Here is a 22,922-nt window from a genome sequence, read left to right on the forward strand (position 1 = left end):
TAGTACTTCATGTGGGCATTGTGGGAATCAGAGTAATGGAGAAACAAGTTAGTTGAACAGTTAAACCCAATTTTATTCGATAATGTGTGTTGAGAGTTGAGTAGTTTTGAGTAGTAATTGCGGAAATGGAAATTGCGGAAATGGAAATTGCGGAAATTGCGGAAATGGTAATTGCGGAAATTGCGGAAATGCTAATTGCGTAAATTGCGGAATTGCGGAAGTTGCGGAAATGGAAATTGCGGAAATAGAAATTGCGGAAATTGCGGAAATGCTAATTGCGTAAATTGCGTAAATGGTAATTGCGGAAATTGCGGAAACAAACAAATACCAATAGTATAGTACTTCATGTGGGCATTGTGGGAATCAGAGTAATGGAGAAACAAGTTAGTTGAACAGTTAAACCCAATTTTATTCGATAATGTGTGTTGAGAGTTGAGTAGTTTGAGGACTAATATTTACACCATTTCTATTCTCTTGTCTTGAGCGCGACAATTGGGTGTCCGAGTCATGTTTCCAGTCCAGGCAGCAGCTGAATACACATGGGAAAAATGTCATTGCTAGTGGAGAAAAAAACAAACAAGAAGAAATGCTGTGTTGAGTGATCACCACCACAATTAAGCCCCTTCGAGGTGAAAGGTCCAAAGGTCTGTGTGAGAGTGTACGCCGTCTTCTACCTGTACAATAATAATAATAACGCTACTATTCACATTCATCTGTACAATATCATATTTACAGTGATTACGTCGGGGAAAGAGCCAGTATACCTGAGGAGTGAATTCCATCGTCTACCCCCATCATCTACCACAGAGCAAAAACAAACAAATAGAGGCCATCAAAGTGTCGATGGTAGTTTCACAAACAGCAGATTTCAAAAGATTTCACCAAGGCCCCCAGGATAAATTGTTACATTATAAAGTGGATTGCTTTTACACAAAATTGCTGTATTTGCCTTCTTCAAAATGTTTGTGTGTGACTACACTGATTACAGTAACATGGCTACTACTAGGTTACCGTGTATAGGTTGGGTTCACTTCAGTATTTTTGTATTAATTTGAGTAATATTTGTACATGCACAGTAAAATAATCAATGTTAATTTGACTCAGAGTTAAAGTTAAATGAACATGTTTTTATTGCGTAGTGAGCTTGGGCCATAAACCAATCGATACATGGATAATATGACTACTATAGACTATATAGTCTAATAGATTATTAGATTGGATTTGAAGACTGGATCAAAATGTAGGCCTATCAGTGGTTTGTAATTAGCACAAGTCACCGCCCTGCAGTTGTGCCAAACACTCCTCTATAATACTCAAGATAAGGTAATAAGCCTGGCAACTTATAATAAAATCATAAAAAGCAATAAAATAAAAGAATGAGGTCATGAATTGCCTTCGCCAGCAGCCTTAATTTCCCCTCTATTACTCTCACAACGCTCACAAAGACACACATAACTGTACATGAAAACATGTTGCCCGATTAAATTACCATTCAATAGCACATAAAAGGTAAAACACCATGAAAAAACACAACACATGTGCAGCATTTCTCCCAAGAATAAAAACGTGAAACAATAAATAACGGAATAAAAATGAATTAAATAACAATCATTGTCTCCATTAAAGACCACTGTTCATGTGATCGAGGTTATAACTTAATAAACTGTTCATTAGTCCCACTGAAAACATGTTGAAATGTTAGGATCATCACACGCAAGTCCTTCTTTGTCCACACAGAACTGTGCAGGAATCAATGTACCAGCAAACAGGTAGGCTATCTAATCCCTGCCTATTAGCTTTGTCAATTACTGTACCTACCAGATCTGGAATAATGCCCTCTACAGGACACAACAGAAACAAGAAACTATTCTCTTTGGGTCCATTTTTGCTGATCCGCTTCATTTAGTTTTGTTGTTGTCACATACTGAAACCATCCCTAATCTTTGATCCCACCCTGCTTGTCCTCCTGGTTCTTTAATGCAAAGTGTTCTGAAGCGCCGCAGGCGAGCTGGGGTGGAGTTAAAGCAGTAGTTATGCGCAATGGAGCGTTGTGGGTTTTCTTATTTTTTGTTGTTTTTGTTTTGGTACAATCCAGCAGCTTTGTGGTGACCTCCCACAGCGAGGAGGGGGCCCTAGCTGGGCCCCTGGCACGGGGTGGGGTGGGGTGGGGGCTAAGTGGAGGGGTGTCAGTCAGTAAGGGACCCGCCGCTAGGCCTTGCTGTAGCAGTTGCCCTGCGTGGTGAGGGCCAGCTGGCCGTTGGGCGCCACCTCGTTGGCCTCGTCCTCCAGCAGGCCCGACACGTCGGCGTTGGGGATGCTGTCGTGGTAGCTGCTGAAGCTGATGTTGTCCTCCTTGAGCTCGATGGTCCAGAAGGGAGCGTTGAGCTTGCGGTTCTGGTACTCCCTGTACGTGTACACGCCGCCCACGAAGCCCAGCAGGAGCAGCACCACCAGGATGATCACGGCCAGGATGATGATGTTGAACTGGGTCCAGGACACCTCGGTCCGCGCCGCCGTGGTGTTGTCCGTGGGGCTGCCCAGGCTGGTCAGCAGGGTCTGGGCGGCGGCGGTGGTGGTGGCGATGGAGGCTGCCCGGGGTGGCACAGTGCTGGTGTTGGTCCGGGGGGAGGCTGAGGTGCTGCTGGCTGTGGTAGATGGTGTGCTGCTGGTGGCCGACGGAGTCGGGGAGGATGTGCTGGATTTAGGGGACCCTGTTGTGGTCACTCCTGCCGGTGTGGGGACGATCCGTGATGCTGTAGTGGGTAAAGAAAGTCACAAAGTTAGGCCAAATTGTTAAGACACTATTTGTAGTACCTTGCATCATTTTTTACATTTGTGTACACTGTTAAATGTTGTTTACATTTTGAGAACCCTGCTACAGATAGGCCTACAGTTTTATTTAAATTTCCTTTCAATCTATACTGCTGCTTGTTCATGGCAGAATTGCTATTGGGGGACTGGGTTGTCAATCAACATGCAAGACTTGTGGGAAAAAATGAGGAAGCAGGGAGAGACTGGAGTTTTTGGGACAAACAGGGACATTAAGTGTTTAAATAAGTTCAGGGAATTGTCAAATCCTGTTGCATCTCAGTTAAGAGCTGCAGGGTTTGCACCAGTGTGGCTTTATATTAGTGAAGCCTGTATTTACAGGAGAGTTGTAATGTTTCAGTCAGTCATTCACAACCAGTGTCACCAAACAAATGCTAAGCTAGTGCTACAGCTAAAAACAAGTTCAGCTGTCCCACTAACACTGCGCGAGGAGAAGAGAGGGTGTTGGAGGATATTATTTTTGCCCCAAGATTTGAGTGAGTATGAACTCTACAGTATAATTGATAAACAAAAATTTGTTGTAAAGGATAAAAAGTTAATTAGTGTGTGGGTTTTCCTTTGAATATAGTGTGCTTCAGGACATTGCTGGACCAGCTGGGGCAATAGAAGTGCTCGGAGGTTGCCACTGCATACTTCTGCAGCTTCTGCACAGGTTTGCTAAGGAACTGTGAGTACAGACCATCTACTTTCCTATGAGCTCCAACAGCCCGCCAACGTGGTACCATAAACTGAGTCAATCAATGTTACTATTCTCTCTTATTATATATATTATTTCTTGTGATTCATGAGTATAATGTGAGCATATAAAATAACAGTATAGCTGTACAATAAAGCTAACCAGGCCTCTTTGCACCTGATCTTATATGTTAACATTCAACTAGCTACAGTGGACACATCCTGATATTGTATTTTGAGGCCATTACCAAGTGAGAATTGAGTGAGTGGGGCGACACACAGTATATCATTTCCTACATATTCCTAGTCTTCAGACCATTGCCATATTCTGCCATCAAAACCTCTCATCATCGAAAAGATGGCCACCGAGTGTCGCGCTACGAGCTTGTAGGTCTGCTATTCTTTTTAAATCGAAGAACCACTGACATAGAAACATAGCTTTTTCAGAAAACTGTCAGGATGAAGAAGACATTTGTAGAATCTGATCTCAGTTAAACCATTACCTGCACGGCTGCAGTTGTGGGCACGTGCGTCCCCGGTGAAGCCAGGGACACACAGCTGGCAGTGAAGCCCTGTGGTGTTGTTCCCACAGCGGAGGCAGTGCCCGGTGTCCGGGTGGCACATCTGGGCCGGGCCTTTTGGGTCTGCGTTCCCACTGCACTCACAGGGCACACACTTGCCAGCCAATTTGTAGAACCCAGCGCTGCACTCGTCACACCTCAAACCGCTGTACTGGGGAAGGCACTGGTCGCATACTGGGAGGCCGTCAGAGTCTGTATAGAAAAAGACAGATGAGGACAAAAAGACAATGGGATTTATTATTTCTAGGCCGAATGCGCTGTGTGTGTGGTTTTGGAGGATACATTCACCATTACCAGTTCAATAGGCCTGGCACCTGCGTCTCTAAACATGCTGTAAGTGTAAGCACTAAAGCACTCTTGGTTGAAACATTAAAACTTTTACTGTTTGCTTTGTCTGGGTGCTAGAAGCATATTATCCCCCTGAGTCATCCCTAACTTCGCCACTAGATGGCTCAAGATCACAGTCTACTGGCTGGGGAGACAGACATGAATTGCAGGCAGAAAGAGACTATAACAGCACAATCAATGCCAGGGTTAGGGACGCAACTGTTAATCAAACAAGTTGATTTAATTGATTATAAAAATCAATCAATTAATTAAAGAAATGTAACAGTAAAAAATAAAAAAGGGAGAAAAAAAAGACAGCTAGAGCCATTAACAAAATGGCATATTATCCATTGTATATCCATATTTGAATGAAACATTTCGCCCCTAAATGACAACGACAACAGACATTGTGACTAAACAATAACGACACTGGACCCATTGGAACACAGGTCATTTATTTTTCCATTCCCTGAAAAAGTAATGTTATGGACATACAACAGTTCCACGACAGCAATGATTACGTTACATAATGCAATTTAGATGATGTGACATATATATACACACACACACACACACACACACACACACACACACACACACACACACACACACACACACACACACACACACACACACACACACACACACACACACACACACACACACTAATCTGCTCTAGTCTCAAAACACTCTCCCACATCCGCAGAGCATTAAAATGCAGAAATAGATTCTAAAGGTCCTACTAGAATTGATCTCAATGCCCAATGCCTTATCGCGGAGGATCATTATTCTTCATTATCATCACATCGGTGTCCTCTCTAGGGTCAGCTTTCCACTGAAAGGCCTCCGGTCATGGTAATATGACGCCACACTGCTCCGTGTCATGACCACTAGGGTCTGATACCACAACACTCTGCACTGCACCATGCCACCCCCTGTGGGCACCTTTTATTCAAAACAAGGTCACCGAGTTTAACCCATTTTGGGCGGGAACCCCTTTTGGTGTTTTAAGCATTATGTTATATGTTAGACTATTGAAAAATAGTAGATCTACAAGCTCATGAACTTGTAGTTCTGCTATATTAAAAAAACATGTGGCACAAATCTTTGAATATATATTCTTTCAGAGCGAACGTTTTTAACAAAAATCTTTGCTTCTGTGGGGGTCCCTGGAACAACATGTTTTCAGATGGGGGGTCGGCGGCCGATTACATATCATTTTTGTGGTCCTTGACATGAAATTATGAGCACCACTGATACAGAAAACTGACAGGATTTAATTCTTTTAAATTCAGGTCCAAATGGGATAATAATAATGAAGTCGATTTTATTTTTGTCTCTCTTGTTAGTCTGGGAGGTATCCCATTTTGGGTTTGCGATCCGGTCGGGAGCAGATGATATCCTGCGTCATGTTGTAGTCACTGGTTTGTACTAGTAGTACAACCAAGCAGTAGAACTCCCAAACCGGAATCCGTACTGTAATCAGTGTTGTTTTTGGCAGCAAATGTCTATTTTAGTTTTAGTCACAAAGTCTCTTGATTAGTTTTCACTTAGTTTTAGTCACATGGTATGTGTTAGTGTTGGTTTAGTTTTAGTCGACTAAATGTCATGAGAATTTAGTCGACTAAATCTACAGGTGATTTAGTCGACTAAAATGTATTTTGGCAGGCTTTGATGCCGTCGTAATGACTATTTTTACACTTGCTTTTTTCAGCATGCAACCAAGTGTAAAAGGACTTATACTGGATCTCTTGTCCACTATAGTCCCTTCCTAACATTTTAGTCTAGTTTTTATTTGTTGACGAAATTGTCAGTATTTCTAGTCTTAGTTTTAGTCATCATAGCTTAGTTTAGTTTCCAATAGTTTTTGTCAGTGGAAAAAGGTAGTCGACGAACATTTTCCGTCTTAGTTTTAGTCGACGAAAACAACACTGCTGCATATTACCCAAAATCCCCAGTGATCAAGGGCATCATAATTGAATCCGACAAGTTTCTTCAAGTATACTTCTTGGAATAGCTTGTTTGGTATTATGCTTCTTTTATTCCAACTCGCAGCCACTGGTGAGACTAAAAACAAACAGGGGGACCAAAACAAAGCAACGCAGAATAGAACGGAATCCACAAACTGGAATAATTAGGAGAGCTTATTTTTTTTAAATTTCTTTAGTTTTTTATCATCCGGTCTAGTCTAGACTGGATCACACAGGCGATAAGTAACACAGATCAGGTCCTTCCTCCGAGGTGGAAAGCCTGAGGTGAGGATAACTCAAACATAATTATGATGTACAGAATATGTTTTGGCTGAGGGGGTCCTGAACCTTTTCTTAACCACTTAAAAAACTTTAGTTGACAAAGACATGGGTCCTCCAGGGCTCTAGTCTATACTTCTTTTTCCGTTTACACCAAATCTCTTCCCCAAAAATCTACAAGCTCAAAATGCGCCGCAACGACACAACCGTAGATCTGTTATTTTCACAGAATGTTCACCCCAGAATAGGAACGCTATAGGATTCATGGGGTTGAAAGATCAACATTTTTGTAGCAATTTAGAGCTTTATTTGCGGGAATCTGAAGTTGCGTGACTTATGCAGTGTTCACAGTACTACCAGAGGGGGGGAAAAGGCTAACATTGTCGCTGTTGAAGTATTGCTCAAGCCACACTACGTGACTGAAAATGGCAGGGTTAAATAGCACAGAGAACTGGCCCGAATGAGGGTTTTTCCTTCCTTTTACAGAACAGAGCAGGAATTGTTAAGGAGAGAAAATGGTGAGACAAATATTATGATTGATTGACGGTCCACTGCGTCATTGGAGCACTGCAAAAAAGTTGAAACCAGCTCAACGTTTTTTGCAGTGCGTCACGCCTGTCATACATAAGTGTCGGGTGTCAGTTTGTAGCTTTATGTCCCTGGCTTCCATTGCAAAGGCCGACAAAGCAACAGGCAGAGGAGCATAATGGTCAGTGTTCTTTTGAACATGTGTTTATCTTCCTATCCATTTTCAAGAATTCTATTATCTAACGGTTGTAACTGCTTCTCTCACCCACATCACATGTTACATACTCGCTATGGAAGGAAACGATACACAGGGAACTTGAGTTTGTGTGTGTGTGTACACGTGTGTGTGTACGTGTGTACGTGTGTGTGTGTGTGTGTGTGTGTGTGTGTGTGTGTGTGTGTGTGTACACACGTGTGTGTGTGTGTGTGTGTGTGTGTGTGTGTGTGTGTGTGTGTGTGTGTGTGTGAGAGACAGTGAGCGCTCTGAATTAGGCTTGGGAAGTATATATTTTTACATATAATCTTCCTGACAGGTCAGGGGGTAAACCAAATATGACGGTATTTGTACGATTTGCCATTGTAGAATGTATGACATTGTCTAGCCTTTATTTCTAAGTTTTGATGTGCCTTGGTCGGTATCAAGGTATTACGGTAAAGCAGGGTAATTAGAAATCTAGGCGGTCTGATTTTCACTATTAATGGAATATAAAACCATAACATGAAATGTATTTATTACACCAGGAAACTTGGTCAGCAGAATAAATAATTGGCTGGTCATTTCAGCTCTACTGGTCTCCTAACTAAGATACTGTATACATGGATTTGTGTAAATTCATAACTCATCCTCACATTCTAGCTAAATCTGTATACATACTTATGTAGTTATTACGCAAAGTCTAAAACCAATAACATTACACAAAGATAAATACTGTTTGCTACTGGGTACAGTAGGAAAAAACGGTTATTAAATATTTCTGGCTATGAAATCATAGCACATCTAATTTGGATGTGGGTAACCCATATTGTAGACACCCTCCACTAGTGTTTCCCAACCTGCTGGGAGGCATGAAAGATCACAGCCCTTGTGATCTTTCGGTGAAGCCAGTGTGTTTTGAAATATTCAATAGTTATATAATAGGCCCTTTAACTACTTTCACACCGGAGACAATTTTCGAACATTTTCAAATATCTTAGTTAAACCTACAAGCTCGTGATGCGATGGCAGCTTGTGGACCAGCCTGGGGTCCACCTATGCTTTCTATGGCATAGGCAGCTCCCGGCAGGATCCGCCGGGAGAATCTAGACGCAGCTGCGCGACATGAGACTAATTAATTCGAGGTCAGAGAGAGAGAGAGGAGTGTGTGTACGGGTGCGTCAATTTAACAAAGGTGCAGACGATCAGAAATCAGCAGAGAGTGATCAACGTTTGCACTACTCTATGCCGAATTGAAATGGACTCGGTCCCAGACTTTCTTTTTCTCCCTGGAAATAAAAACGTCTGGGTTTCCGAGGCTACTTGTGGACTGGCTATTTCCACAATTCCCATTGGATGAAATACAAAATAGGGCTTACCGGTAAGTGGTTAAGACCTTAACATGGTTAACCAACTCCCACATCATAGTGAAGTACAGTGATAACACAGTGAAACGGTGTGTGTGTGTGTGTGTGTGTGTGTGTGTGTGCGTGCGCACGCCTACTCCACTAGATAATGCAGCATGAATCTATAATTTACACATTCTGGTGAGTTATTATGGACTTAGACGGTTCTTGGTTGGACAAATGCACGTGATCATTTCAGACGGCGACAGGCCTGCCTCGCTTCAGTTCGTACCACTTTTCCTGAACGAATGCCCTACATCTATAGACCTCAATCTGGAATGATCATGTGACACGGCTCCGCTCACCACTAGTGCTCAGACTGTTCATGATTAGCGGGAATGAACCCATTTAGACCTGAGAAATTTAAAATCTTGGATGTTCTCTGAAAACCCCATTGTTTCTATGTCGGTGGTTCTCAAACTATTTCATGTCAAGGACCCCCAAGTATTTGGCCCGCGACCACCATCTCAAAATATGTTGTTCCAGGGACCCCCCCAGAAGCAAAGATATGAGTTAAAAAAAAAGTTTGCACTGAAAGAATATATATTCAAAGATTTGCGCCACATTTTCACGATAAAAAATAAATAAATAGCAGACCTATACAAGCTCGTAGCACGGCACAGAGTGCAGCACTACGAGCTTGTAGGTCTGCTATCTTTCAATAGCTAAAGTGTAACATAATGCTTAAAACACCAAGAGGGGTTCCTGCCCAGAATGGGTTTAACCCCTGCTGAAGAGTCCAGTGGCAGCTAGACGCCGATGTGTTATATCACCACCGTGAGTGAAACACGATATACTCGCCAGCAGCACTGGTATGGGGTTCAAGGTTCTGTGTGCAGGAGTTGACCCGGTTGTTTACACATAACTTCTCACAGCACGTGTAGTAGTCTAGTTAGTGAAGTCTGGCACATCGTGCCTCTTAACTACAAAAAAAATGGACATACCGCGCACAGATGTTGTTGTTTCCGCATGAGCATCATTACTTCCACACACTCTCACACGCACAGTCGCACACACAAGGAAAACAGTCAATGTTTTAGTAGCCTTCCGGATGAATGAGCCCAGCCATCCTATCCATATACCATTGAGAAAAGATTCGACTTTGCACGGATCATTTGATATGTGTGACCCACATTTTCCTGAAATGGATGCAACAACACTTCTTCTCTCTCTATGATTACGGGAAGCCCTTCATTTGCAGATGGTGGTCTTTCTTGGCCATTCGTCAGCGCCAGTCAGACAAGTATCCCCGGCACCGGTGGTACCGCATTGTGGCATTTTCTCATTATTCACTGTTGCTACAGCAACGTCCGTCTTCAGCTGAACCCCCACCCCCCCCCCCCCCCCACCACCACCAACAGACACAGTGCACTCACACCACTCAGTTATATAAGAGCAGCCCTTTACAGGCTGCGATGATTCTGTGCATATTTCCCCCCCCCCCCCCCCTGTGCAACATAACCCTTCATATGGTCACTGAATGGACAGGACGGGAGACGCGATGCCTCTAGTTCCACCACTGCTGCATGACTTGCTGTAATGTGTGTGTGTGTGTGTGCGCGCGTGCGCGCGCGTGTGTACTCCACATGCGTGGTGGCGTTGCACAGCCCCTTCTGCTCCATTCCCATCCCCAGCCAGTTGGCCTCTGGCTGGGTGCAAACACAACCTGACAGCTTCTTGTTGCCAGGCAGGGACGGCCCACCTCCAATGGGCTCCATGGAAGGGAGGGGGGGGGGGGGGGGGGGGGGGGGAGCTTGATTTATACTTATTTGCGAGGCCCGGTGATGTAAAAGCCACGCGCCAAAAATAGCTGATCTATACGCCACGTATATACAGTACTACAGCTACTTTCGGTGTGCGACGAAGTGTAAATCGGGAACGAGAGGAGAGCGACATGGGAGTCCACGTCTAGGACGGTTCAGGGTTCATACTGAACATAATTCTAGACGTCTGTGTGTGTACTGTATATACAGTAGAGGCTTTATGTATAGGCTACCGTCTGCACTGTCCCCTATAGCCATGGTTCCCAAACCTTTTCATGTCCGTCAAGGACCCCCAAGTTGACACTAATTATCCCGCGGAACCCCATTTGAAGAGATATGCCAGGGACCACCATAAGAGAAGTTATTACGGCTCTAGCAGTGATTCTCAACCTGTTTAATTTCAAGGACCCCCCAGTTTGACATGCATTTTAGGCTACGGACCCCCATTTAATGGCATTTCTATCTCTGGGACCCCCAATTTATATTGTAAAATCAATGTTAATTTAACTCTGAGAGTGTACAAATGGAACCAAATGGGTCCGTTTGGTTCTCAGAGTTACAGACCCATAAGTTACAAAATATAATTTAGCTGGGGACCCCCTGGAACTCTCTCAAGGACCCCTGGGGGTCCCCGGACCCCACCTTGGGAACCATTGCCCTCTATATAGCATGGAATGAGAGTTCCCTGAATCACATGTCACTGTAACTGATCCTAAATGGTTGTCATCAGTAGCACGTCCGTGAAGCACCAGGTAAAAACTCCACGACTATCGATTGTATTATGATGCTGCTTGCCGATGCCAACGAAAATAAAGTCATATTGGGGATTGCACACACACCCAACAGAGGCATATATGGCCAATAGCAACAACAACAAAAAAAACGAACACAAAAGAGTTGGGACACAATTTCAGCGAGAGATAAGAACATATAATGTTGACACGTCTTTATCTTTCGAAAAAAAGATTGTTAGCCTACTTGTAATTTCAGTGTGTGCGTGCGTGTGTTTCAGTGTGAACTCTCCCACCTGCAGCTGGTTGCCCTGTCGTTAACCTTGTTCCTAGACTTTTCCAATCTCACGAGGAGAAAGGCCTGGTGAAGAACTACAGCCCAATATGTCTATATATGGGGAAAGACTTCCGGCACCCGATGTCTTTTGTTTCCCCCGACCTATCGCAATGCGTTTTTCATGACCGGGGGAATGTAAACAGATCTGCACAGCATCAAATGTAACTTCATTGGTCGGTGCACTAGACACTTTAAGAAGCCGTTCCCAGGCCCCAGGGTAATGTAGTTACTAGTTATCGGTCTAGCATCCAGACAAGCAGCCAGGAGGTTTATAAACTGAACATGCCACTGGCATTCAAATCAAATCAACCAGAACATGCCACTGGCGCTGTAGCTCTTATCTAGTCTCTGAGCACTTCTAGTGGTTTTAATGATTATCAGCAGTTTAATGATTATCGAATTCAATGCCTGTGCTGCGTTTGCATGCAGTGACATTTTTTGTGACCGTGTAGGGTTCGAACACCGGATTGACCTCATTCAAGGTTCAGGACAGGTTTCAGGGTGGCATAGCATTCCATAACGAAGACGTCACTGGTTCAATCCCTCACCAAAAGACAACAATTGTGTACCCATCGACGGCAACGATGGAAATGAAAACCCGTCGAGGAGGTGTCCTTGAGCACGAAGAGGCCAATAATGCACTACATGCTGCTCTGAATAATCAACTAGCCGGCTAGAATACAGTAAATAATGCATTCTAATAATGCACACAGTCTTAACCCATTTTGACCTGAGGCCGATTCTAAAAAAACTAAAAAGGCTTCAAAATCCTAACAGTCTTCTTAAAAACCTATATGTTTCTATGTCAGTGGTCCTCAACCTTTTTCATCTCAAGGACCGCCAGAACTATCTGTATTTGGCCACCAACCCCCATCTGAAAATATGTTGTTCCAGGGACCCCTCCAGAAGCAAAGATATGAGTAAAAAAACGAAAAACGAAAGAATATATTCAAAGACATGCGCCACATTTTCAAGATTTATCAAAAATAGCAGATCTACAAGCTCATAGCGCGGCACTAGATCAATAGCTAAAGTATAACATAAAACACCAAAAGGGGTTCCCGCCCAGAATGGGTTTTAATTTAGATTTTGTTTGAATCGTTTGATTCCTGGATTGACCCATTGAGATTCTCACCTTGGTGACAGCTGCCGGTGGACGTGGTGTTGAAGCAGGGGCAGGGGGCGCACGCGTCCGTCAGCGCAGCGCTCGGGCTGCGGTAGTGCTTGGGCTTGCATTCCTCACAGTTGGCGCCCTGGGTGTTGTCCAGGCAGTTCAGACACACACCTGGAGGAGAAACCAAAAGAGAGAGAGAGAGAGAGAGAGACAACAGGTGATCAGTTCGGGCTTGCAAAGGACTTACCCTACGTTTTAACAGCGGGAGACCTTGGAGACCCACGGCGAGCGTCGCTTGAATTTCATTGGCTATCGCCCAATCACCCACTATCGCCGGGCGGCGTCACCCAAAAGATGAATTATTTTTATCCTCCTAACTAAGATACTGTATACATGGATTTGTGTAAATTGTTACACAACATGCATACAAATGTTGTATGCATGTTGCAACAGTGTGAGTGAGGCCTTAGCCCGGTTTCCTTTTCTTATCACAGTCTGTGATAAAAAGAAGTTCAGCCATAACCGTATATGTAGACCACACCCGAACTCTGCCTGAGTTGTAAAGTCTACCAGGAGGGTAATATAAATATTGGTGCGGTAAATGTTATTACCCGGCTGTCTCTGAATTTGCTTACAGACTATGAAACATCCAACCGTGTTTTACTGCATCACACATCAGGTGCTCCTTTTTAACCACTTAAACCCATTTTGGGAGGGAACCCCTTTAGGTGTTTTAAGCATTATGTGGTATGCTTTAGCTATTGAAAAATAGCAGATCTACAAGCTCATAGCGTGCTATGAGTATTTCTGGGGGTCCTTGACATGAAAATGTTTGAGCACCACTGACATAGAAACATGGGCTTTTCAAGAAAACTGTCAGGATTTAGACATTTAGACATTTGTAGAATCGTTCCCAGGTTAAAATGGGTTAAAGGAGTTGCTTGAATGCGTGATAGAACTACACAGGGCAGTATATTTGAGCGTATAGGACAAACGCATCCAATACGGATTCTTGACAAATCACCCGCGGTGGAATTTCAGCTCTTTTCAAATAACGGGAGGAACAGCTCAAGCTGGCCTTTTTGCTACAGTACATCACATAGTGGTCACTGACTGGTCCCAGCAGAAGTCACTCAGCTGAGGTCACTCTGGATTGTGGTTGCTACTGCTGGCCCCTTGACTTGAGTCACAGATGGATGGTTGTCGACCTGCCGTCATGAGTGATGATGAGTACAGTCTCGTGAAGCCCACAGTCAGTGTTTTGCACTTCAGTAGATTGGAGTCGTGTGTCTATCCTGGACCCGTGTGTCAAGCTGAGTAAGGGTTGGGGTGGAGAGATGATGTGTTGCATGGAGGCTTTGTGGACGAGGCTGAGGTCACCCACGTACTTCCCACCTATGGTCATAATAATGGTGCGGTCTCTGCACCATCTAGGCTAGTTCGATATTGATTTCTCCACACTTTGTGGACAAGGCCGAGGTCATCCACATATTTACACCTATGGTCGTAATGGTGCACAGTCTAGGCTTGTTTGATATCGATTTATCCCACACTCCATACTGTATATACCCTCTGTATTGTTCTGTAAAAGAACGTTAGAGGATTTATTTGTCCAAAAGGTAATCCTTTCAACTCTTAAATATTTCTGAAGTCTTGATGAAAGCAAACTGAACATCCCGCAATGTTGAAAGGTCTGCAGTGTACAAAATGAAACGTAGTGTGCACAATTATACTTGAAAACCACAATCTTATGCCGAAACTCTTGAGTCACAATACGATGTTGATGTAACAAATGACGATTTAATGCTGAAGGCTCCGCAGCTGTCTGTCAACCACACAAGCCGAGCTTCACAGTGATTCATTCGGCAGCTCAGTCATAAGAAGAGAAGGCATTAACTAGCCTTGGCTTAAGACTTAGTTGCTGCGAGAGTGAGGTCTAGCCAACACCAGCTCGGGATTCCTGGATCGCTGCCCTCCACAATTTCATATCCAACATCAGGTTCTTGAGCTCTGCAGTATTGTCAGCCAAGCTGTCGCGCTGCATCACATCTATATAGGTGGTACGCTTCTTTTCCCTCCTGGGTTGGCTCCCATAGGGTCAATTTACTTGCCTCAAGTTCTGGGTGCCTGACGCAGTGCCCTGCCAGCCTCATCCTTCTCTCTCTGACTTTGTCCGTGACCCGTGGTAGGTCCCCATAGAGGTCCACATTTCTGATGCGGTCTGTCCATGTGACACCTAGTGCCATTCTTGTGTAGACTCCATCCAGGGCTTTTTCCTGTTGTATTGTAAGGGTCCATGTCTCGGCCCCATACAGCAGTAGCTCCCATATCCCATATCATATCCTGTATCTGATTTCTGGCTTCTGACTATTCTGACATTTGAGTATCTATGTCAGTCTTAGACACTGTTTAAGGCATGTACATCTCCATAAGTTCAAAATATGAGCTACGGATATATTAACATTGTCAATTATGTGAATTGAGATAGTTGTACCCTGGGCCACACACGCCCTATATGAGCCATGTTAAGGCACATACAGACTCGGTTTTTAGATTACAAAACGGAGGGGCCTTTTCCCGATTTGGGTTTGTTTTAATATTACATTGACAAAATACTGTCACCGCACCGCAACCTGTAGTGGGGCGATGCAAAGCCTGTCAAACAACCAATAAAACGGCTGAGATCAGCTGACTGTCCCTTCGGGCTATAGGTTAGTTAAACTCAATGCGCTGAGATGAGCTAATAGCAAAGTCTGTGTCCCTGGCACACTGTCTTCTAAAGTCAATGAACACTCTAAATAATACACCCTGTCCCAACTTCATGACGGACTTGGCCAGGCTTTGTCTGATACGCGACACTTTTACTGTCATTGTTTCACCTCTGTCCTTCCACCGTAGAGGACTCCCGTGGTTTGTCGTGGCGACTCAACGGAACACAACACCTGTGCTGGAGAAGGGGTGGGGGTGACAATCTTGCAGAGTCTCTAATGTCAGGGCTCGAAATGACGAGTCACTGTCATGTTAATACTCAGAGCAATGTGGGATGTTGTTTTTCAGCACAGTGCTCTTATGTAAGCAACCCGCAACAGAGAGAGGTCAGGGTCATGTGTTTTAGTGGGAGCTGTCAAGCCTGAGCTATGGTAATCCAACACACTTTTACACCTCTGATCCGCCCACAGCGCTATGGTGTTCCATATGTGACTCCTATAGGTCACAGTGGCAAGACAGATGGGTCCAAGAGAGAGATTCAAGATGGTTTTTGAGGGGCCCTAGCCCCTCCAATACATCATGGTGGCTTTTGAAGATTACGTCATATTGTATCCAAGTCTATGGGAGTTTGTTTAGACTGAGATAGGATCCAAAAGAAATTCTACAGGTGCTGGTCAAAAATATACGTACAATAAAAAGGACGGGATGTCCGCACACTGTTTCTCTGCTCCCAGTACAGAGAGAGAGAGAGAGAGACGTCTGTGAGTCAGAGTGAGGAATACACAGACCCCCCCCATGGCATGCTTCATGGTCCACCTGCCTAATAATAATAATATAAATGTTGTGCCCATCCCAACTTCCCAAGCTCATACCAACACTCTCCTCAGTCTCAATATACATACATCAACAATATGATCTATTAAATCGCATTACCCACACTGTAACACTGTACGGTGTACATAATTTGGTGTAAGGACTAGTTTTTATAACTCTTATTGTTACTAACTAGAATTTCGCCGGCCTTCGGCCGGCGAATCCTAGTTACATTGCAGCGCAATATGGGAAGAAGGAAATTCTCAGTAGTGTGCCCTGCACATATGTAGTAACGGATGGGTTATAAAGTATTAATAATAACAGAAAGTGTTTTTTATTTCTCATAAATACGCAAACATGGTGAAACAACTACAGTCACAGAGAGCAGTGCCAAGGTAGCTGCTGCCTGCTAACGATGCAAACAACAGCCTTGCCTGTCGTGTGTGTGTGTGTGTGTGTGTGTGTGTGTGTGTGGGGGGGGGGGGATAGCACTAATTTTCGACATTTTACTGTGTCATAAATATTTACATCTGTAGCCTATATTGTGATTACATTTGACCGTACATTTGACTCTTGTGTTATATTCTTGTGAAATATTCAGTAAAGTATTGTGGTGAAATATTCACCCCAAGTTGATAAGATATGCAGAGAATATAATACCAAGAACCCCCAGTTTGAAATGCATTAGGCCACAGACCCCCATTTGATACCATTTGCTCTCTGGGAAAATCAGGGTCCATTTGGTTCCATTTGTATGCTCTTGGAGTATGATGACTGCTAACAGTATTATCATAAAATATGTCTCAGTTTGAAGATTCAAAAAAACATATTTCATATGTGTGAGCTTGTAAAGTAGAACGTTCAACCTAGAGACAGTGTTGCCAAGTCTGATCATTATAAGCTACTTTGGACTTGTTTATCTATTGGTAGTCCTTGACATGGAAATGTTTGAGTTCCACTGCTCTGAAACAACATTAGACAACAAAGTTTGACAGTCAACACTATAATTGATTATTTTAAGACTAATTTCCGGACCATTTCTGATTTACCTACTTTGAACTGGCCTATTAACATTTTTATAGACCTGGTTGCTTGTTTCACTCTCACATCCACGATATGTGGCAACCCTGGTTTGTTTTGGTTTGCGTGTGGATGTGTTTTTGTGTTGCTTTAGCATCTTTATCACAGTAGCTATCAGAGGTTGCAGCAGCTGCTGCTGTCATGAAAACGCAAGTTTCTGTCCCAGAAGCTCACGTTAGGTCTGCGCACACTGTATGTTGCTATGGCAACCTGTCATCAAATGCTGCTAACGTTGTGGTCAGCACTGTTAGCATGTGTGCTATCAGGCAAAAGCTGAGATAGATATAAAACTACTGGCCAAAATGTCATACAAAACACAACAACTAAAATCGGAATGTAATTGTGACCTACAGACCATCATGATTTGCTTGCTGGACCTATAATTAATTTATTTGCATTAAATTGCCACTCGCCCATATAAATAAAAAGCAATAGCCTGCATGTGTGTGTGTGTGTGTATGTGTGTGTGCGCGTGTGCGCAAGACAGACGTGCGTGTGTGTGCAGGCTGAGAGCTGGTGACTGTGATTGACGTGTGAGCTGGATAAATCAGTGAGAGTTGGAAAAAGCGCCCGCAGAGCCAACTCGCAGGCAGTGCCTCAGGCCAGATGCCCGAGAATCGGTACAGGAATCTCTGGGTCACCAGTTTTGGTGTGACACACACGGCTTCCACATTTAGCTTCATACTGGGTGAAAGTGGCGTTCCAAAAATTATTTTTCCCCTCGGAATTCTTATTCACAATGAGATGGAGTTGAGGTGTTTGTGTTTGCTTGCTGGAGCTATAATTAATGTATTTGCATTAAATGTCCACTCGCGCATCGAAGTAAAAAGCAAGATGGCTGCCGATTGCGAGCGGAGAGACGGTGAGAGTAGTGACGTGTGAGCCGGGGGCGGGCCTCTGACAACAGCATGAACACAGGGCAGTGTTGCCAGGTTTGCGAATTGTAAGCGAGTTGTAGTGTGTGCAAGTAGCCTGGTTAAAAGGCCTTGTTTCTGCCCGTGTTGGGGCAACAGAACATGTCGACCAGTTTCTGTCAACCGCTTTTGGTCAGGTGACCAACTCCACAAATGTTAAATTAGATGGTATTAGGCACCCTACCCTGACCAGCGATAGAAGAGCCACATGGTGATTTCTGAGTTCACAGTTTACCTCCCTTACTGATTTCATGTGTAATGATCCCTAGGACAGAATATGATGGCACAGAGGAAGCAGGAGAGAGGCTTACCAGACTGTGGGTGGCAGTAGTTGGTGTGGTTGTTACACTGGCACGGCTGGCAGCCCGTACTGCTGAAGCGGAAGAACCCAGGGTGGCATTCGTCACACTTTGGCCCGTACACTCCGGTCTTGCACACACATATTCCTGAGCTGGAAAAAGGCAGATGGATGAATGTCACTATGGGAACACTCTTTACTACACACTACAGGCCGGGAGAGGGAGATAATAAAAAAGAAATCTCAACTAATAACGGAAAGCAATCATTGATGCACTGCAAAATATAAGCATATAAAGTAGTAGCATTGATTCAAATGCTTGTGAATGCATGAGATAAGATGGTTTAGTTTTGTTTATTTCCACCCGATATGCACCAAAATGGTAAAACACAATTTATAAAGATATATAGAAATCATGAAAACGTGTGATACTGCAAAGCATAGGCTCAGAAGACAGCCTTCATGTAAACGCTACAGTAGCGCCATACCAGACGTGACAGAAACAAGAACTCAAATCTGCTACTGTATGTATGGAATGGAATAGTTTGGGCAGCCCCTGATGGAGCATGGAGTCATGCCATACTGTACAACGGGCCATGCATGACATCCTGTAGGATGAGATCCCTCTCGGTGTCGTCCCATCAATCCATCTGCTTCCCAGAACTCGCTTGTTATGTCTTCCATTTCATCAAATTTAACCCATTCTGGGCGGGAACCCCTTTTGGTGTTTTAAGCATTATGTTACGTTTTAGCTATTGAAAAATAGCAGATCTGCAAGCTCATAGCGTGGCACCGAGTGCCGCGTTACAAGCTTGTAGGTCTGCTATTTTTGAAAAATCGTGAAAATGCTTGCGCAAATCTTTGAATATATATATATTCTTTCCGAGCGAATGTTTTTCAACAGCAAATTACATATATTGTTGGGGGTCCTTGACATGAAATATTGAGAACCTGATATAGAAACATGAGGTTTTTCAGAAAATTTGCATGATTTAGAAGACATTTTTTTCAGGTCTAAATGGGTTAAGTTGGCGATTAATTGTCACACAAATAATTGGGATTATCGATTTAATTGTATTTTTTTGCATTGAACATTTGGAACGTTGAAATTTGTATTTCTGTTTGCCTTTTATAGGCTTCGTAATCACAAATTGCACAGGGCAGATGTGACAAATAAATTTATATAATAATTAATAAACAAATAAATATACAAAGAATTCACTTACACATTTAATCATTTTTTATATATTTTTCTCACTTACACATTTAATCTTTTTTTTTTTTTTACAAAACATTTACAAAATTGTGGAAATAGTTGGATTTCTGCTATTTTTTTTTTAAAGATTATGGAAATATTTCAACATGGAAATGATTGACGATTATGCAAAAATAACAAGTGTGATTATCTCAAATAATTGCCATTAGGCGATTATGTAATAATAATAATCAAGCAGAACAACGCGCAGTAAGGGAGTTAATTTAACTCTGTGTGTGTAAAAATTGACCCGTCTATAATCTATTTTTACACTTGGTTAAATTAACCCTGATGATTTTTGCTGTGCAGCAGACAGACGGGGCATGAGGTACTATAGAGGCCTGCCTATCCCCTTCCCTCCTTAAATCGGTGGCAAGTCAAACTAAGCAGTCTTAACTGCTCACGTTTAATTCCACTAAACATGTTTGTTTAGGGAAGGGTCACCTGCTCACATGGCTGCTCAGACTGGAGCTATCCGTAGGCTAGTCCAAGGTTAGCGGGTTTGAATGCCATCAATGCATTGAAAGGGACAACCTCCAGCGCCAAAATGTTATATCGTGACGTTTTGGAGAAATTCACTATAGGTTGCGTTCTGTGCGTTGATCACGGCTACTGTCGCGCGTTGTCCGGCATTACTAACCCTAACACTACATCTAACCCTCCTGTAGCTCTAATGCTTCTTACCCTAACCTCAGTCTTAACCGGCCACGTAAGTCCCCGAAACCTCATCAGTCTTTACTCTTGACCGGCCTCGCATATAGTCGGTTGACAACGCGCGTCATCGCTGTCAAAACAGTAGCCGTGATCAACCGCACAGAATGCAGCCTCGTGAGATCTTGGTATAGGTCAGCTAGACGGCTACTGAGAGCATCCAATGCTCTGATTAAATGTGATTTAGTCCCTTTTCAGTGCATTGATGGCATTCGAAACGGGTGCCAAGGTCACTCGCAGTGTGGAGCTGAGGCCACTCATGGGGTGGAAAGTAAACGCCCCAATCTAGGCACAGTCTCTGTCAGACTGTTATTTGAGGAGTTGAATGGGTCACAGACAGTATACCTTGGGGGACACTCCACCAATGTTCTGCTGATTCTTTTTTTAAGTGCTCTGTGGTGAGTCTAAAATCCTGTTGCACACAGTTCTGTCTCCCACTGGGTAGGACGAGAGCACAGAGCACAGTAGCATAGTCGTGGTGACAAAAGAGTCATTTTTATGAAGGATCTGTCCCTAGCAATCAGTCATTCTCTCATCATCAGCTACAGTTGGAGGGAGAGACGAATAACAGCCGCCGGAATGTAAAGTGGGGGTGTGTATGAGGTTGCTTGGGGTTGTGGATGTGGGATAAAATGGCAAGACGTGGAATTCGAGATACATTCCATTCTTTTTTCCAGGTTTTAGAGCAGATCTACAAGCATATACTGTATCCAAGATTAGAATGAGTTCTTATTTAACTGGGTTACGTGCCTACATTTGCGAAGATGGCACATGACGCAGTAAAGCGGAAGAAGTGAGTAATAATAACAAACAGCATGCTATTGAGTTCATACGTTAACGTTTACGTAACTGCGAATGATTTGCACTCAGCTGGAAATATCTCAGTCGGTAATGCTTTTGAGAACGCTCAACAGCATAAATCTAATTACATTCTTCCATGCCTCACCAGAGCCTCTTTTTTTACATGACTTATTTCATTCAACCAATGTGTTTTTTACTGCTGCTAAGGGTACACAGCCCTGTAGGTCGCACCTGGACTGTTCTCTATTCTGAGTATTCTCTATTGCGGGCTATAAAACACAGAGGCCAGGGGTGATTTATATACATGAGGGAGGGGTGAGAGTGGCAGAGAGAGATGAGAAATCATCCGTTGCACATAAACAGGCTCTGCTGCGCACTCTGGGTCCAACTGCCCTAAAGGTTTATAATCGCCTTCTCTCCTGGGAAGACAACAGTGGGAAGTCAGGCCAGCAGAGAGGCCCCGAAACCCAGAGAACGGATCCCAAAAATATATAATCTGCGGACAATGACTTCAAAACCAATCAAGCAAATGAAGAGTGACTGGGAGGACTTTCCCCGAGCATGTGCGTAGGTCTCAGACACAAATGGGGCTTTGTGAAAACAAATGCACTTGATGCAAATCAGGAGGCCCGTGACAGTGCTTAGTGGGGCGTGGGCACGACTGAGGACAAGGCCGAGATCAACAGACGCTGCACAATAGATAGATACACATCCTAATAATGTTTGGAAGGAGCACAGACAAAAACATGACTGTCGTCAACACCATGGCCTCATTGAGACGAGTCAACAGGGGAACACTTAGCAGTAAACAAAAGAAGAACAAAGAATAGTGCCAGATGCATCTCACACAGCATTTGATTCCAAATTGATATACAGTATATATATTTTTAGAACAAAGAACAGTCAGGGCTGCGCACAGTTCATGTGTCATTATCTAATCCTGAAAATGGACAATTCATTCGGAGACACGTTATTTGGCAGCTGTTGCATCTTTGCCCTCGTCTCCTCACCACCAGTACACAAAGGCTCATAAATAATACCAGCAGAGATTAAACGCAGTTTATAGTTAAGGGACGCAATAAAACAACGACCTCTGTATCCACGGGATGCACTACTGTACTAATGTACTGTTTTTTATTCTAGTTTGTTTTGCTAGCCTTAGTTATAATAATAATTTCTTCTTCTGTTTTCTACATGAATATAACCAAAATGGCTAAATATGACTCCTAACGTCGTTGAAGTGGGACTCATCAAATGTCCCTAGGACTCATCTAGAAGACCATCCCTGCATCCCGGGACTCATTACATTGAAAACCTATTTACATCACTGTACCAGTACACAAAGTCCTAAATAATAAAAGCAGAACACATCCATTCGGCTCACAGAAGCACAATAAAACCACATCGGGCAGGCCATTACATACTAAATACCGTTGGACCAAAGACATAACACTGATAAGCACAATGAGCATCGAAGACATTTACTTTAAATGCCACAAATCTGCTAGTGCGTCAACGATATTGTATGTTGACACACCAAAGGCGTGCAATGGAATAAATAAATAGTGTCGTGAATGAATACATAAATACAAGAAAACACAATAGACA

General features: G+C 43.4%; 1 protein-coding gene across 1 annotated transcript in view; it reads right to left on the reverse strand.

The window, feature by feature from the left end:
• Nucleotides 1-397: 397 nt before the first annotated feature.
• Nucleotides 398-22,922, reverse strand: part of LOC308317535 (multiple epidermal growth factor-like domains protein 9) — a 34,564-nt gene continuing 12,039 nt past the window's right edge. Inside the window, exons 3-6 of the mRNA XM_080766617.1 lie at nucleotides 18,561-18,700; nucleotides 12,755-12,904; nucleotides 4,008-4,277; nucleotides 398-2,753 (exon numbers count right to left, since the gene is read on the reverse strand). Coding sequence (XP_080622743.1) covers nucleotides 2,209-2,753; nucleotides 4,008-4,277; nucleotides 12,755-12,904; nucleotides 18,561-18,700 — 1,105 coding nt within the window. The 3' untranslated portion in view covers nucleotides 398-2,208. The remainder of the gene's footprint in view (nucleotides 2,754-4,007; nucleotides 4,278-12,754; nucleotides 12,905-18,560; nucleotides 18,701-22,922) is intronic.

The sequence above is a fragment of the Protomyctophum bolini genome, assembly GCF_963924005.1.
Source record: "Protomyctophum bolini genome assembly, chromosome: 6".
NCBI lineage: Eukaryota > Metazoa > Chordata > Actinopteri > Myctophiformes > Myctophidae > Protomyctophum > Protomyctophum bolini.